At 41.9% G+C, this 17736-nt stretch overlaps 1 protein-coding gene across 1 annotated transcript; it reads right to left on the bottom strand.

Annotated features, from left to right (window-relative positions):
• Window positions 1-235: 235 nt before the first annotated feature.
• LOC137140237 (trace amine-associated receptor 4-like) lies at window positions 236-1372 on the bottom strand. Its single transcript, XM_067528467.1, has 2 exons — window positions 1200-1372; window positions 236-1046 (listed from the first exon to the last, which is right to left on the bottom strand). The coding sequence occupies exons 1-2, from the start codon at window positions 1370-1372 to the stop codon at window positions 236-238; spliced, it is 984 nt and encodes a 327-aa protein (XP_067384568.1).
• Between the last annotated feature and the right edge of the window lie 16364 nt (window positions 1373-17736).

Here is a 17736-nt window from a genome sequence, read left to right as displayed (position 1 = left end):
AGGCAAATATCACATAGTATAACTGGAGTAATGCAGGTCCTTGAAATACCTCATGTGATAATTAAAGCTACAACCATCATTACTGATGTATTACTACATATATGCCTAAAAACATATATATAAAAGATTTCAGACTATGTTTCACTTACTGTGACTCATGAACAGCACATAGACATATTTGCTTCTTCACAAAAACTAGTAACTTGTTTCTTTTCAGTCACTCCACAGTTTCTCTCTACAGTATTTTGGCCTCACAGGAGTTAGGCTGAAGTATCTGAAGTGTAACAATGAGTTTAACACAATCTCTAAACCACGGGTAAAAAAGGGCATAGATCACGGGGTTTAGACAGGAGTTCAGTAATAAAAGAAAGATCATAAAAAAACTGGCTGAAGAATCGATTGTGATGTCGTAGCCAGAAAGAGACACACAGTAACATGGACAGTAACACATGAGAAACACAGCAACAACAACTCCAAGAGTCCTGGCTGCTTTCAGCTCTGATTTCTTCACAGTTACAGTCACTGATCTCTGCAGTTTGACAGCTGTAATGTGGGAGCGCATGGCACGAGCCTGAGACACAGCCACCACAAACACTCTCACATACAGAATGATGATGGCAGAAATGGGAATAATAAAGTTTATCACAAGGTCGACAGCTCCAATTATAATAATCACGCATTCTCCATAGCAGGAGTTATAGCTGCCTGGTTGTATCAGGTTATCATATAAAATCAGAAAACTATAAAAAACACAAGAAATCCAACACAGCAGAACACAGACTTCAGCTCTCCTTTGAGTGATTTTGGTGGAATAATGCAGAGGGTCACAGATAGCAACATAACGGTCAACTGATATCAGCACCATGTGTCCTACTGAGGCAGAGACAGTGACGAAAGGTACAAAATAAAACCACGCACACAGCAGGTCACCCAGGAACCAGCAGGGTTCTGTTAAGAGGATCTGAAACGGCATCACAAACAGGCCCACAAGGAAGTCTGAGACAGCCAGAGAGAGGAGGAGAAGGTTAGTGGGAGAGTGGAGCTGCCTGGAGGGATAGAAAAATCATCAATGTGAAGACTATAAGCACCAACACCAACATCCTTACTATTAAAAATAGTTGACTTACAAAACCAGTGGTGAGCAAATAACATACCACACTACAACAAACTATTATTATCACTAAGACATTTATCTGTGCCTGAAGTGGGAAATAGAGGTGATGACCAGCATGTTGAGAGCCACAGTGAGCACAGATACAGAGGAAAGCACAATGTAAAAGAACATTGCTTTTGAGTGAGGACGCATGTGCTTCTTGCAAGAGGCGTTGAGGAGTTGTGGGAAGCAGAGTTCAGCTTCCTCTGGGGTCTCCATCCACATGGAGCACAGAGGAGAAACTGCTGAACACTTACAGGTTTCTAAACAAAGTTCGTTGTCAAACAGCTTAATAATCTTTCCTGTCACCCCCCCCCCCACCCCCCCACCCCATATGGCCTTCACATTACAATGAGTAAAATTCAACATGTCTGACAGTGGGATTCACAGTTCTTTCGAACAATTCTTACAATATTAAACAGAATGAGGATACAGTAGTTTACTAGAAGTTATTTGTTACTTGTTTGTTAGGTTGGAGAGATAGATTTGTACAGGTTGGTGAAGCAGAGAGACAGAGATGGGAGGATGTGCAGCAGGTTAGGCTGATTAAAGATAAGGATGGAACTCTATTGACAGGTGCCAGGAGTGTGATGGGAAGATGGAAGGAGAACTTTGAAGAGTTGATGAATGAGGAAAATGAAAGGGAACAAAGAGAAGAAGAGGTGACTGGTGTGGAGCAGGAAGTAGCAAAGATTAGTAAGAGTGAAGTGAGGAGGACATTGAAGAGGATGAAGAGTGGAAAGGCAGTTGGTCCTGATGACAAACCTGTGGAGGTATGGAAGTGTCTAGGAGAGGTGGCAGTAGAGTTTCTGAATAGTTTTTTTACCAAGATCTTGGAGAGTGAGAGGATGCTGAGGACTGGAGGAGAAGTGTACTGGTACCAATTTTTAAGAACAAGGGAGATGAACAGAGCTGTGCGAACTACAGAGGAATAAAGCTGATAAACCAAACAATGAAGTTGTGGGAAAGAGTAGTGGAAACTTTTGTGAGCAGCAATATGGTTTCATGCCTAGAAAGAGTCCAACAGATGCAGTATTTGCTTCTAGGATGCTGATGGAGAAGTACAGAGAGGGTCATAGGGAGTTGCATTGTGTATTCGTAGATTTAGAGAAAGCGTATGACAGGGTGCAGAGAGAGGAGCTGTAGTATTGTATGAGGACGTCTGGAGCGGCAGAGAAGTATGTTAGAGTGGTGCAGGACATGTATGAGAGCTGTAAGACCGTGGTGAGGTGCTGTAGGTGTGACAGAGGAGTTCAAGGTGGAGGTGGGTCTGCATCAATGATCAGCTCTGAGCCCCTTCTTGTTTGCTCGGGTGATGGACAGACTGACAGATGAGGTTAGACAGGAATCTCCATGGACTATGATGTTTGCATATGACATTGTGATTTTTAGTGAGAGCAGGGAGCAGGTGGAGGAAAATCTAGAGAGGTGGAGGTCTGCTCTGGAAAACAGAGGAATGAAGCTTTTCCGCAATAAGACAGAATATATGTGTGTGAATGAGAGGGACCCAGGTGGAACAGTGAGGCTACAGGGAGCAAAAGTACTTTAAGGACTTTAAGTACTTGGGGCCAACAGGAAATGGGCAGAAGCACAAGGAGAAACAACGAGAATCTGGCAGGCGACTGTGGGGAGAGCAGGGTATAAATGAACCAAGGAACAGGTGAAAACAATCAGATGATGATGATGAGTGGCAAAGCTGCAGGAGTGAATTGGGAACAGGAAGTAGGGAAAAAGGGTACAAAATAAAAGTCTAAAACAGGAGGTGGAACGCAGGGCCAGCTCATGACAGAAAAGAAGGCGGCAACTCAGACCCAAAAAACATATTCCAAAGATGACCTTCCTAATATCAGACCATAAACTCCACATAATCTTTCACCAAAATCTTCATACATCCAGAAATTTATTTCGAAATCTTCGTTAGGGGGAGCAGCAGCTTTCTATGGATCCGCAACTGCATCATGGAAGAGATGCAGGTGGGGAAGTTCGCTGGTGCTGTGGTGCAGTCAGCCGCAAGAATATGGAGAAAACACTGGATTTCACACAGCCTCCTTTCATTATATCCTGCAGGCCTGTGTGAACTGTGAAATCCTTCAAATTATTGGGGTCCAGTTTCTCCCAAGACTTGAAGTGGAAGAACCAAACTGATTCTATCCTCAGAAAGGCTCAGTATAGGATGTACTTCCTACAACAGCTGAGGAAGTTCAACCTGTAACAGAAGAAGCTGATTCAGTCCTATACTGCTGTCATTAAGACTGTCCTGTGCTCACAGTTTGGCTTGAAGCATCCACCAAACACGACATGAACAGGCGGCAGCAGGCAGAAAGAATCACTGGTGTTCCCCTGACTACTGTCCAGGATTTGACACATTGAGAGCTCGGAACAGGGTAAAGAAAATTGCCACTGACCCCTCTCACCCTGGACACAACCCCTTCCAGCTTCTCCCCTCTGTCACAGCGTACGGAGCTCTTTCTGCCAAAGCCACCAGTTTCTTTCCTCCTGACATCACTCGTTACAGCTGACAATAAAGCGGATTCTGATTTCTTTATTTTACTTATGATGAGCCCGTCAGAGCCTGAAGAAAGAGTTGCAGAGGGTTGTATCTGTTTTTGTCCCAGCGCAGTTGGTATAAAATATACTTCAGTACATGTTCATTCTGCATCAGCGTGGGTGAAGTTTTTAGTGGGTTTACCCCAACCCAGCAGCCAGCTTTAGAACTAGAAAATGGGAGGAGGTGGGTTTCATAGTTGTAGGGCCAAAGGACAAATTGTTAGAATTCCAATGATATTTACAGAATCCAACAACTATTTACCACGTGGACACTGAGGAGAAGCAGTAATCACAGTGAGTCTTGACAGTAAAGAATGTGAAGGCAAGGCACCTCTGTTAGCAAGGGGAGGGGACACCATTACGTTCAGCAGCACAAATGAGGAGTGCGAGTGACTGAAAGAGGACATGATTTGAAAAAAAGCCTTAATCCTTAAGAAAAAAGAAAGTTTAGAAAACCATAAGGTTAAAGAGTGACCCTTGTTTATGAACCAGCCGAATTACTTGGACAAACCTTGAGCTGGAAGTGTCCTGATTCCTACAATGATCTGGCTGAACAATTCTTTTCTACCCTGCTTGGTTGGAAAGGAGCTGATGGCTTCCTGGTCTTGCCTTACTTACCTTTCTACAAGTTAAGGTAAGTCTCTCACACAGCTTCTTTACTCCCCTTTTGTTCCATCTCCCTAAAATCCTCAATCCTTTGATGCAGTACAAAAGCCAATTTAAAAAAAAGCTAATTCAGGATGCTGAACTGGTTTGGGTTGTGGTTTCTACCTTGCTGTTTCCCTGTTGTAGTTAAAGTAAGAAGCTATCTGGGATTCTTCTAGCAGTCAAATTTATTCCAAGTTTAACTTTTAGCATTGGTACAAGGATGTGTGTCGCATTGAAATCCCATCTACTTTCCAGCCGGAGAGTTAATTGTAAGTAGTGACCGTGTCCATAAGACACCGTGTAAACATATCTTTACACCAGTGCTGCACGTGTAGCTTATTAGTTGCCCGAATATAAACCTACACATAAAGGCCGACAAAAAAGAAAAATGACTGAAATTTCGGAACTTTATTATCCGTTTAACCTCAACAGATCGGAAGAAGGTGCTTCATAAATCCTAATGTCAAAGATGATAACCTCTTTATGAAGGTGTTGAAACCTATTCAAAGTTAGGTGCTGGGACTGGGAATCACATGTTTTACAATGAAAACTTAGTTGATGACGGAAGGCGAAATGCCATTTAATCTTAAATCCATTGTGTGGCTGTATAATGATGAATGCAGTTAACAGGAAGTAGAAGTGACTTCAACTCTGAAACAGCACTTTGGTGAACTGTGCGTCTCTTTGCAAAGATTGCATCATGTGTTCATGTGAAGAGGCTGCATCATGCTGCGCTTGTTGTTTTAACACCTCTAATTGCAGTGAATCCTTGGAGCCCAAGACGTCATCAGGTGACACGGAGGCAAGTTTGATGCAAGCCTGAGGAGTGGCCAGAAGGTGTGTGTGTGCATGTGTGTTTTGCAGAAGTGTTTATTGCTCCAACACGCTGGTAAGATTAGGCAATAATGTACCGATAAAACAAAAATCTTCCAAAGTCAAACTAACACATATGCACAGTAGACAGGCACAAATGAGCTATGAAGTCCCTGTGCACCTGTGCTCTAAATAAACAGCACAATTAGGAAGATCAGACTTACAAGTTTTCAACTGTGACAAGTTGAGCTACAGCAAACTCCTTTACCTGGAGGCACAAGTTTGCTGTTTAGCAAGAACATGAACATGAACATTTGTTACTTGTTGGATCCGTGACATTTTAAAGGATAACACTGGTAATATTCAACTTTTGCTATTTTTTTAAGTTGTGTGAAAAGACCCACAAAATCAATACTCTCTCTCACAACTGAGCCAACTGCCCACCCCATTTAAAATCCATCAGGTGGCCAAAACCTAATATTATGCTTCATCGGTTTGGGTCAATTGCTTTATTGGTCAATACAGTATGACAGACAAACCTTTTCAAATACTTCTGTAAAGTCAACCTTACTGCGTAAATGTTTAAATTAGCAAACAGAACTTCAGCATAGCAGCATTTATTTTAACACGAGAGACACAGGTATAATCATAGCAAGTTCCCTGGCTGCTTTCAGCTCTGCACAGGTCTGAACCCTCTTTTGAGTGATTTTGGTACAACAACACAGAGTCATAGCCACATGATGGTCAATTATGGTCAATAAGCATCATTGTTAACACTGAGGGACAGACATTTTCCATTCACCCCTAATCCATCACCATATGTATGTTTAATGGTGGTGTTCTATGAAGGAAAGATGGATCCTGACTGTTTTGTGTTTTCATATCGTAAATTTCCTCATTTTGTCACGTTAGAACCACAAATGCAAATGAGTTTTATTGGGATTTTAATTTGTGCATTTGTATTCAGCCCCCCTGAGTCAATGCTTTGTAGAACCCTGTTTTGCTGCAATTACAGCAATTCCTTGCAAGTCTTTTGAGTTATGTTTCTACCAGCTTTTCACACCTAGAGAATGAAACTTGTACCCATTCTTCTTCTGCAAAATAGCTCAAGCTCAGTCAGATTGGATGGACAGCATCTGTAAACAGCAATTTTTGGCGGGATTCAGGTCTGGACTTTGACTGGACCATTTTAACACATGAATATGCTTTGATCTAAGCCATTCCATTGTAGCTCTGGCTGTATGTTTAGGGTCGTTGTCCTGCTGGAAGGTGAACCTCCTCCCCAGTCTCAAGTCTTTTGCAGACTAATGTTTTTTTTCTATCATTGCTCTGGATTTGGCTCCATCCATCTTCCCATCAACTCTGACCAGCTTCTCTGTCTGTGCTCAAGAAAAGCATCCCCACAACATGATGCTGCCACCACCATGTTTCACGGTTTGGATGGTGTGTTCAGGGTTATGTGCAGTGTTAAGTTTCTGCCAAATGTAGGGTTTTGCATTTAGGCCAAAAAGTTCAATTTTAGTCTCATCTGACCAGATCATCTTCTTCCACATGTTTGCTGTGTCTTCTCATGACTTTCTTTCAGCAATGCCTTTCTTCTTACCACTCTTCCATAAAGGCCAGATTTGTGGAGTGAATGACTAATAGTTGTCCTGTGGACAGATTCTCCCACCTGAGCTGTGGATCTCTGCAGCTCCTCCAGAGTTACCATGGGCGGCCAAGTCTTGGCAGGTTTGCCGCACTCTTTCCATTTTCGGATGATAGATTTTACAGTGTTCTGTGAGATGTGAATAGAGCGGTTTAAACGGCTGAACCCCTGGAACTCTGTCTCCCCCGTCACCCTGAAGCACTGTGCCAATCAGTTGTCTCTGGTGTCACCTCACTGGGGACCTAAATATGTACCAGCCTGCTTTAAGACCTCGGCCATCGTACCAGCCACTAAAAATGACAGGATCATGGGGCTTAATGATTACAGACCCAGGCCCTAACTGCTGTGGTCATGAAGTCTTTTGAGTGGCTCATCTTGTCCCACCTCAAGGACATTACAAACTCCCTTCTCGATCCCCTGTAGTTTGCCTACAAAACGCTGTAAACAATATCCCTTCACGTCATCCTCCAGATGAAGATGGCCTTGTCCCTGGCCATGACAATTATGGCTGACGGCATTATCCACTCTGCTGAGAAGGTGATTGGCTGCAGCCTCTCATCACTCCAGGGGCTTGTACGTCTCCAGGACCCGAAAAAGGGCAGCCAGGATTGCACCCGACCCTTTTCATTTCCCTTCCCTCTGGGAAGAGGCTCCAGTCCATTAAGACCAGGACCTCACAGCACATGTGTGCATACTTGATATCTGTTGTGTGCCACACCTTTGGTTTTTAACTTTATATTATAGATGTATTTGCACCTGACACTAAGACTAATTCCTCATACTGTTAAGTGTTGTTGGCTGTTCCTGGCAATAAACAGTGTTCTGATTCTGATTTTAATATTTTTGTATTCTCATCATTTCCCCCGCCAATAAAAGCTAAACAAAAGAATATCAGAGAAATATTACAGTAGAATTTAGAATGAAATCTGACTAGACTAGACTTTAATAACACTGAAATATTATAAAAGTAATTTGAATAAATACAATAAAGGCAGAGTTTCCTTTCATTATGGTGTTCACATCCCAACAGAGACGACTAGAAGAATATCTGTTTAAACTGTGCACGTTCAAAAAGCATCAATGGCCGAACCATACACACCACAGGTGTTTGACTGGGAGACACTTTGAAAACTTACAGTCAGTGGACAAACACTACATACAGTATATGTGCTCAGCATTAAAAGAGGAGAATAACTGGTTCAGTCAACTTCATTTCCAAAACTCAGCAGCTGTTTTATTTTGATTGTTGCATTATTATGATATACTATTTGTCCCTTTACAGAAATGGTCGTGTGTCTCGTTTCAGCCACCACACAATTAGTCTCTACAGTACATTGGCCTGACAGGACTGAGGCTGCAGTATCTTAAGTGTAACAATGAGTTTAACAGATTTTCTAAACCAGGGGTAGAAAAATGCATAAATCAAAGGGTTTAGACAGGAGTTTGAAAAAAGTAGAAAAATTATGAATATGTTTGAAGAACCAATCAGAATTTCAAAGCCAGAGAGACACAACAAATAAGGTGGACAATAACAAATGAGAAACACAGCTACAGTCACACCAAGAGTCCTGGCTGCTTTCAGCTCTGATTTCTTTACAGTTACAGTCACTGATCTCTGCAGTTTGACAGCTGTAATGTGGGAGCGCATGGCACGAGCCTGAGACACAGCCACCACAAACACTCTCACATACAGAATGATGATGGTGGAAATGGGAATAATAAAGTTTATCACAAGGTCGACAGCTCCAATTATAATAATCACACATTCTCCATAGCAGGAGTTATACCTGCCTGGTTGTTTCAGATTATCATATAAAAACATAAAGCTGTAGAAAAAGGAGTAAATCCAACACAGCAGAACACAACTTTGAAATCTCTTCAGAGTGATTTTGGTGGAATAATGCAGAGGGTCACAGATAGCAACATAACGGTCGACTGATATCAGCACCATGTTTACTACTGAGGCACAGACAGTGATAAAGGGTAAGAAATAATACAGAACACACATCAGGTCACCCAGGAACCAGCAGGGTTCTGTTAAGACAATTTGAAACGGCATCACAAGAAGCCCCACAAGGAAGTCTGAGACAGCCAGAGAGAGGAGGAGGAGGTTGGTGGGAGTGTGGAGCTGCCTGAAGAGAGAGAATATCATCATTGAATATTATAAACCACAGCATTACCACAGAAAAAGCTGGTTCATAGAAAAACTAGTGGCATTTAAAACATTTCATCAAACCAGGATGTAATACTCAGAGATCAATTACTTCAATCAATTGAACAACAACATATCATCAAAGCTTTAAATCATGTATCTGTGCCTGAAGTGGGAGATGGAGATGATGACCAGCAGGTTAAGAACCACAGTGAGCAGAGAGATGAAGGACAGCAGAATGTAAATGAGCATCGACTCAGAGTGAGGACGAGTGTGTTTCTTGCAGGAAGTGTTGAGGAGCTGTGGGAAACAGAGTTCAGCTTCATCCAGTGTCTCCCTCATCAGAGAGGAGGATCTGCTGAACTCTCACAGCTTTCTGAACAAATTTCCATGTCAAACAGCTAATTTATCTCTCTCCTCGTTCCCCCTCCTCCTTCTCTTTCGGTCGGTCTCTTGAACAATAATCTTCCTCCTTCCTCACTATACATTATACTCATCACCTTCCCCCACCCTCTGAAATATTTTTTCCTCCTGTGTAAATTTTGTTTTGGCTGATGCGCAGATGAACCCATCCTCTTGTGATGGATGCAGTATGTGGTTTAGCTTTGTCTTACTGAAATATGCAAGACCTTCCCTGAAAGAGACGTTGTCTGGACTGGAGCATATGTGGCTCTAAAACCTCTAAGTACTATTCAGCACTGATGGCGTCTTTCCAGATTTGTAAGCTGCTCACACCATAGGCACTAATGCTCCTCCACACCATCAGAGATGCAGGTTTTTGAACTGTCCGCTAATAACAAGCTGGATGGTCCCTCTCCTCTTTAGTCCACAGGACACGGCGTCTATGGTTTCCAGAAATAATTTCAAATCTTGATTCATCTGACCACAGAACAGTTTTCCATTTTGCCTCAGACCATTTTAAATGAGCTTTGGCCCAGAGAAACAATGCAGCGTTTCTGAATCGTGTTCACATATGGCTTCTTCTTTGCATGATACAGCTTTAACTTACATTCGTGGATTATGCGGGGAACTGAGTTCACAGACAGTGATTTCTGGAAGTGTTCCTGAGCCCATGCAGTGCAATCTTTTGATGATATTATAAACTGTAGATTGTGGGCGCTTCAAAGTCTTCGCAATTTTACGTTGAGGAACACATTTCTGAAATTGTTCCACAATTTAGAGGCAGTTTGTGGCAGATTGGTGAACCTCTGCCCATCTTTACATTCCAGAGGCTCTGCCTCTCTGTCATGCTCCTTACAGTGCATCCAGAAAGGTTTCCCAGCGCTTAACTTTTTGTTGTACCTAATAAGTATTCACAGCCTTTTGTTTAACACTTTCTTGAAGCACCTTTAACACCAATTATAGCCTCAAGTCTTTGAGCATGATGCTACAATCTTGGCAAACCTATTTTTGTGCAGTTTCTCCCTTTCTTCTTTAAAGTTCCTCTCAAGCTCGTTCAGAGCGTCGGTGCACAGCCATTTTCTGATCTATCCAGAGATGTTCAATCAGGTTCAAGTCTGGGCTCTGGCTGGGCCACTTAAGGACATTCAGGGACATTATCCTGTTCGAAGATGAACAGTCACCCCAGTCTGGGGTCCAGAGTGCTCTGGAACAGGTTTTACGTTTACATTTAGTCATTTAGCATAAGCTTTTATCCAAAGTGACTTACACATGAGGTACAAGGAAGCAAAAATCTAAGTCAAGAAGAAAATCGTCAAAGCAAAGTCCCATCAGAAAAGTGTTTACATTTCACGAGATGCAAGTGCAAGAAAGAGCAGAAAGAAAGGTGGTTGTTTTAAAAAAAAATAGATTTAAGTGCATAAGAAGATGTGGAAGAATTCTGTTTTCAGCAGTTTTTTGATTATTGGGGGTGAATTTGCTGAGCGTGCAGAGTTTGGTAGCTCGTTCCACCATCGTGGGATCATTGAGGTGAAGAGTTTTGCTTGGTGTCTTCTGTGCGGATCTGGGACCAACAGACTTCGTTCGTTGGCGCACGGGAGGGATTCTAGACCTGAATGAGGGAGTTGAAGTACGCAGGAACTGTTGAGGTGATCTCCCTGTGGGTGAGAGACAGAGCTTTGAACCTGATGCGAGCAGCTACAGGAAGCCAGTGTAGAGTGCATGACTGTCAATTACACATCACATGTTCACCTGAGAATACAAATGCCCACAGTTTTTAGTCACTACATTTTTTTTTTACTCACCACTGCAAGACCTTAATAGCTATTTAGCCAATTAATAATAGACCATTCACCAAATCCTGCCCGTCCTGATTAGCTTTTAAAAATTGGGAATTGCATACATGGAGATCACAATGTTAATGCTGTGACTGTATCATCACTCAAATTATTAGGTGCTTTGATTCAGACAGAAGTGAACAATAGCAGGCTTCTCAGTTTTAGAGAATTGTAGATTTAAAGCCGCAATGTGCAATTTGAGCTAGTGCTAACATGAGACATCGTCCTCTCTGCTCTACCCAGGTCTTCCTCTCTATGCTCTTATGCAGCTTTACTCTGCTCCTTATGCTACATCTATGCTCTGCACAGCCCTTCAGGTGGTCGTCGTGATCAAACTGCAATAAACAAGAATGCTAATAAACTTACTAATCAAGCCAAATTCGTTGCTCTTCTCTGATTGGTTAGAAGGTCGAGTCTCTCTTCAACACTTATATTTAAATTTTACATGTAAATGTTTCCAACAAGGATCTCTCTGTACAGTGCTGCATTCATATTTCCCTCGATCCTGACTAGTCTCGTAGTTCCTGTCGCTGAAAAACATCCCCAGAGCACCTGGCGCTCCATTAGAGTGACCATCGGGTTTCTGGTCACCTCCCTGACAATTGCTCAGATTGGCCTACCAGCCCGCTCTAGGAGGAGTCCTGGTGATTCCATACTTACTCCATTTACGGATGATGGAGGCCACTGTGCTCATTGGGACCTTCAATGCTACAGAAATGTTTCTGTACCCCTCCTCAGATCTGTGTCTCCCACAGTGCACTGTGGGACCTCATATAGACAGTTGTAAGCTTCTCCAAATCATGTCCAATCAACGGAATTTCCTCTCAAGTTGTAGAATCATTTCAAAGTTGATCAGCTAAAACAAAATGCACCACAACTCAATGTTGAGCTTTATGGCTGTGAATAGTTATGTAAATGTAATTCTTTTCATTTTTAATTTTAATACATTGGCAAAGATTTCAAACAAGCTTCTTTTCATTGTCATTATGGGGCACAGTTTGTAGAATTGTTAGGAAAATAATGAATTTCATCCATTTTGGAATAAGACTGTAACATAACTAAATGTGGAAAAAGTTAAGTGCTGAGAAAACTTTCTGCATGCACCGTGTGTAATGGTTGAGGTCGTACTTGACAGGGAGAACGTTTTATGTACAAATTTATAACTTCCAGTCCTCTTCTGTTTCTTCCTTGTATGCCATCCCGCTGAGCTAAATTCTTGGGCCTCTGCTTTTTTGTTTTTCTCTGCTCATCCTTGGATCCATTCTCAGAAAGCACAAATGTCTTTTCCACTGTTATGCAGATGACACCCAGATATGTGTGTAAGGGGCTAGTTTCTGTATTGGACTCAATAAAGGTGCTTGACATAATTCATGAGAGTTAATTAATTTTATTAAGAAGGTTATTGTTGGCGAGGTAGGATGTTGAAGTGATCAGCCCTCCAACTCGCTAGGTGGTGCTGATCTCCAGTGACAGTGCGTGGGGAGGAGAGCTGAGTCTGGAGGGGAGGAAAGGGTCCTATGGGGAATGGGGGAAGTGGTGGTCCTGGCAGTGTGTGCATGGGGGGTTGCTGTGAGTGGTGATCCTGGCAGTGTGTGCGTGGGGTGTTGCTGTGCGTGGTGGTCCTGGCAGTGAACGCATGGGAAGCAGTTGTGGTGGGTTTCCAATCATTGGTATGAAGCAAAACTCCAAAACCCATTGGTGACAATTTCCAACAGTATCCAAAATCCCATACAGTGAGCAAGTGTATTAGGTTATCCTGAGGTAGACTGTGATGCTCGGTACAATAATCAAATAGTTCCTTATTAGTAACTAGAGTCTCACAGGCAGAAAGTTACACTGGGCCATAGGCAACTACGCCTGGCACATATAGAACATGAGCAAGGCATGAAACATAAACATGAGCAAGGTATGGAATTAAACATGAACATAGCATGACACTCAACATGAATGTAGTGTGGAATTTAACATGAATGTGGGATGAAACTAAACATGAGCATAACAAGGAAAATGTTCTCTTTCCTGATGGCATGGTAACAGAGGTCCGTGGTGATCGCTTGGTTCCCTATGGTATTGTAGCCACATAGAGTATCTGTGGGGTAATGTCTCCAAGCCGATAACAGAGAGAGTCAATAGGGGCTGGTTCTCACGAATACAGAGCGGCAGGCCGATAAACATAGCGTGGTCTGAACCGTGGAAGGAACGAAGAGTTTTCATGAAGGCTGGAAAGTTGCGGTGATTAGCAGACAATCTGGCAGCTTGGCGAACGAACTGAGGAGGTATATAAACCAGGTGAACAACGAGACGGGACCAGGAAACAGGAAGTGACTGAAAAATAAATGTCCTGAGGGTGGAAGTGAAGTCGGGGATTCTGACAATGTGAAGGAAAACTGAAACAGAAGGATGGCTATTCCATAAGCTCACTGATGGAGTACTTTGAGGAATTAGGAGCCTGGATTGCTCTTAACGTTCTCCATTACTTTTTTATTTAATTAAAAAAAACAAAAAACAAACAGAGGTCTTTGGTTGTAGCACCAGCTGTGTCCTCCCTTGTGAATGTGGGTCCTTTGACTCAATTTGTTAAACATACAGTCACAGATTTAGGGGGACAGTGGTTTGGATGAGCAGGTTAGTGCAGTGGTAAAATCCAGCTTCTTTCAGTTGAGACATTTGATAAAAGTTAAATAACCAGAACAAGGAAGAGAGGGCACATTATCCTTGTTTTACATTCAACATTTATGTATATGATGTTCAAAATTAGTTTTCAATGTCTACTGACCCCCAATCTACTATGGACATCAACAGCCATAATAAGAGGTTCATGTCAGTATTGTTTGTGTTAAATGTCCAAATACATAGAAAACAGTTACATCCAGACATCTGAGTTTTGAATCTCAATCATATCTCAAATGTAAAAGGGAACAGGGCCCAACTGACAACATACTGAAGAAGCACAGTTCCAGTTTTGTTTTTGTAGAACGTGAAGGTTTTTGCAACCAGTTATTACACATCTACATCAGGTTCCAAAGGAAGGTTGATGCAACCTTTTTAAAAGATGGTTCCAAAAGATTTTCCTCCAAAAGTTTTGCAACACCTATCAGGACGATTTATATCATTGAATTTAGTTTTTGTGACATATTTTTTCTCATCCGAGCAGAGTCCACTGTGTCCATGAGGTGACATTAATCTTTTAAGACCACATCAAGTAGCCATAACACGTCATTCGATCATTCTATATACAATATATTTATAAATTGTACATAGTTAACCTACTTAGTATGTAAAACTATGTTGGGACTGATGTTTTTGAATTAAAAAAATTGCTATTTTATGATAATTGTGAGATAGAGATACCTCATTAAAATTGGAATTGGACATGTAGTGAAAACTTAGCAGAGGATATTAGTCAGCTTCACAGCAAATATTATATAGTGATTTTGAATTTAGAGAACAGACATGCAGTGAGGTGAAGATCAGTAAGTGACATAACTGCTCTCCTCTTTGTATAACGCAAAATTCAGCTATTTGCTTTCATCCAGCTGGTATCTGGAGTTTATATTCCTTATCCTCATCATTTCTCCTGCCAATAAAAGCTAAATAAAAAATAGCACAAAAATAGCACAGAAATACAGGTGTAAAATGAATTTGAATAAATACAATAAAGGCAGAGTTTCCTTTCATTATGCTGTTTACATCCCAACAGAGACGACTAGAAGAATATTTGTTTAAACTGTGCACATTCAAAAAGCATGAATGGCTGAACCAGACACACCACAGGCGTTTGACTGGGGGACACAAACACTACATACAGTACATGTGCTCAGCATTAAAAGAGGAGAATAACTGGTTCAGTCAACTTCACTTCCAAAACTCAGCAGCTGTTTTATTTTGATTGTTGCATTATTTCAATATATTATTTGTCCCTTTACAGAAATGGTCATGTGTCTCGTTTCAGCAACCACAAGTCTCTACAGTACGTTGGCCTGACAGGACTGAGGCTGCAGTATCTTAAGTGTAACAATGAGTTTAACAGATTTTCTAAACCAGTGATAGAAAAAGGTGTAAATCACAGGGTTTAGACAGGAGTTTGATAAAACTACAAAATTGATAAAGTTGTTTGAAGAACTAATAAGCATTTCATAGCCAGAGAGAGCTACCAAATATGATGGACAGTAACACATAATATACACAGCAACAACAACTCCAAGAGTCCTGGCTGCTTTCAGCTCTGATTTCTTCACAGTTACAGTCACTGATCTCTGCAGTTTGACAGCTGTAATGTGGGAGCGCATGGCACGAGCCTGAGACACAGCCACCACAAACACTCTCACATACAGAATGATGATAGTGGAAATGGGAAGGATAAAACATAACACAATGTCAACAGCTCCCATTACATTTATCACACATTCTCCATAGCAGGAGTTATACCTGCCTGGTTGTTTCAGATTATCATATAAAATGATAAAACTATAGAAAATGCAGTAAATCCAACACAGTAAAACACAGACCTGAACTCTCTTCTGAGTGATTCTGGTGGAATAATGCAGAGGGTCACAGATAGCAACATAACGGTCGACTGATATCAGCACCATGTTTACTACTGAGGAGGGGACAATGATAAAGGCTATAAAATATTGAAGGACACACACCAAGTCACCCAGGAACCAGCACGGTTCTATTAGGAGAATTTGAAATGGCATCACAAACAGGCCCACAAGGAAGTCTGAGACAGCCAGAGAGAGGATGATGAGGTTGGTGGGAGTTTGGAGCTGCCTGGAGTGAAAGAAAATCATCATCATATTCTAAACATAGAAAGCATTACCACCTATATAACTTATAGAAAAGCAGTAACAATAGTTGAAACATCACCAAATCCAACAAGTTTCCAACAATGTATTATAAAGCAGTGGTCTAGATGACATTATCTTTGACGTATATGAGAATCTCCACAGACTATATATATGCTGGTTTTACACACAAGACATCAACATTCTTATTACCCACCAGAGTAACATGATTAGAAGCTACTCATTTCAATTAGTCACATTAAAGAAAAACACATCATCAAAGCTAAGACATTAATCTGTGCCTGAAGTGGGAGATGGAGATGATGACCAGCAGGTTAAGAACCACAGTGAGCAGAGAGATGAAGGACAGCAGAATGTAAATGAGCATCGACTCGGAGTGAGGACGAGTGTGTTTCTTGCAGGAAGTGTTGAGGAGCTGTGGGAAACAGAGTTCAGCTTCATCCGGTGTCTCCATCATCATAGAGGAGGAGCTGCTGAACACTCACAGCTTTCTGAGCAAATTTCTGTCTAATACAACAGATTTATCTCCTTTAATCACCCCCCGCCCCCTCCATTCTCTCATTCTCAGTGTCTATTGGAAACTGCTGTTCCTCTCATCACTGTCTGAACTCCACTTTCTCTCCAGTGTAAAAGCTTGTTTTGTTTTAATTTGTCTAACGCATAAACTCACAATGACATGTTTTTCTGAACAGTAGTCGTAAGATACTGATTAAACATTTGATTGTGGTAAACTCCAGGCTAGTGGTGCAGCACATTGGTTGCACAAATATATTTCATGCTATGAAGCCCTGGACAAATGAGATTGGTAGGTCATGGGAAAAACACTGTAGAAGTGTAGAAATAAGTACGATATAAGTGGATAAATCACTTTAATTAAAAAGCAAGCAGGAGGCAAAATTGTGAGGTGAAGCAAGTGACAGTAAAATAGGAAAAAAACAGAAATCAGAGAGCAGACAGGAACACAGAGGGACTCAACAATCTGACCATGAACAAAGGAAACAGGCAGGTATTTAATCTGACTAATTAGCCAAGATGAACCTGGTGTCAAGGCAAACGGGGGTTGACAATCATGTTCAAGTGTGTAGCTGAGTGGAAGATCACTTGAACTATCATCCAATCTCCAATTTTCTATTCCTATCAAAGGTCTTGGAAAAAACGGTCTTAGCCCAGCTCCAGGATCACCTCAAAAGACACAATCTGTTTGAAACATTTCAATCCGGTTTCCGCCCCTCCCACAGCACAGAGACAGCCCTGGTCAGGGTCACTAACGACCTCCTAATGGCTGCTCCACAGGGCTTCCCATCTCTTCTCCTTCTTCTGGATCTCGCTGCCGCTTTTGATACAGTTGACCACAAAATTCTCCATCGTATGCAGCATACCATTGGTTTTTCTGGCACTGATTTGGGGTGGTTTGCTTCCTATCTCACAAATAGAGCTGAGTGTGTGGCCCTAGGGGAAGCCAAATCTCAGTTACACTTGGTCACCTGTGGGGTGCCACAGGGGTAGGTTCTTGGGCCGACCCTTTTCAACATCGACATGCTCCCACTGGGCCACGTCATTGGCAAGCATGGAGTCTCCTTCCACTGCTATGCTGATGATACTCAGCTCTACGCGAGACTAAGCCCGACCCCACGAACGCTTCCATCAACTGTCACCTGTTGCTTGGAGGACATTAAGGCATGGATGACAGAGAACTTCCTTCAGCTAAACAGCATAAAAAACGAAGCTCT

This window comes from Channa argus, chromosome 13, assembly GCF_033026475.1.
Source record: "Channa argus isolate prfri chromosome 13, Channa argus male v1.0, whole genome shotgun sequence".
Taxonomy (NCBI): domain Eukaryota; kingdom Metazoa; phylum Chordata; class Actinopteri; order Anabantiformes; family Channidae; genus Channa; species Channa argus.
Note: the sequence above shows the minus strand (reverse complement) of the source record. Positions and strands in the feature narration are given on the sequence as shown.

Excerpts from the sequence above, each read along its gene's own strand:
- LOC137140237 (XM_067528467.1), bottom strand. The coding sequence starts at position 1,372 with ATGGAGACCCCAGAGGAAGCTGAACTCTGCTTCCCACAACTCCTCAAC. Across the intron at positions 1,047-1,199 it reads ACCTCTATTTCCCACTTCAG|GCAGCTCCACTCTCCCACTA; the intron begins GCACAGATAAAT and ends CTATCCCTCCAG.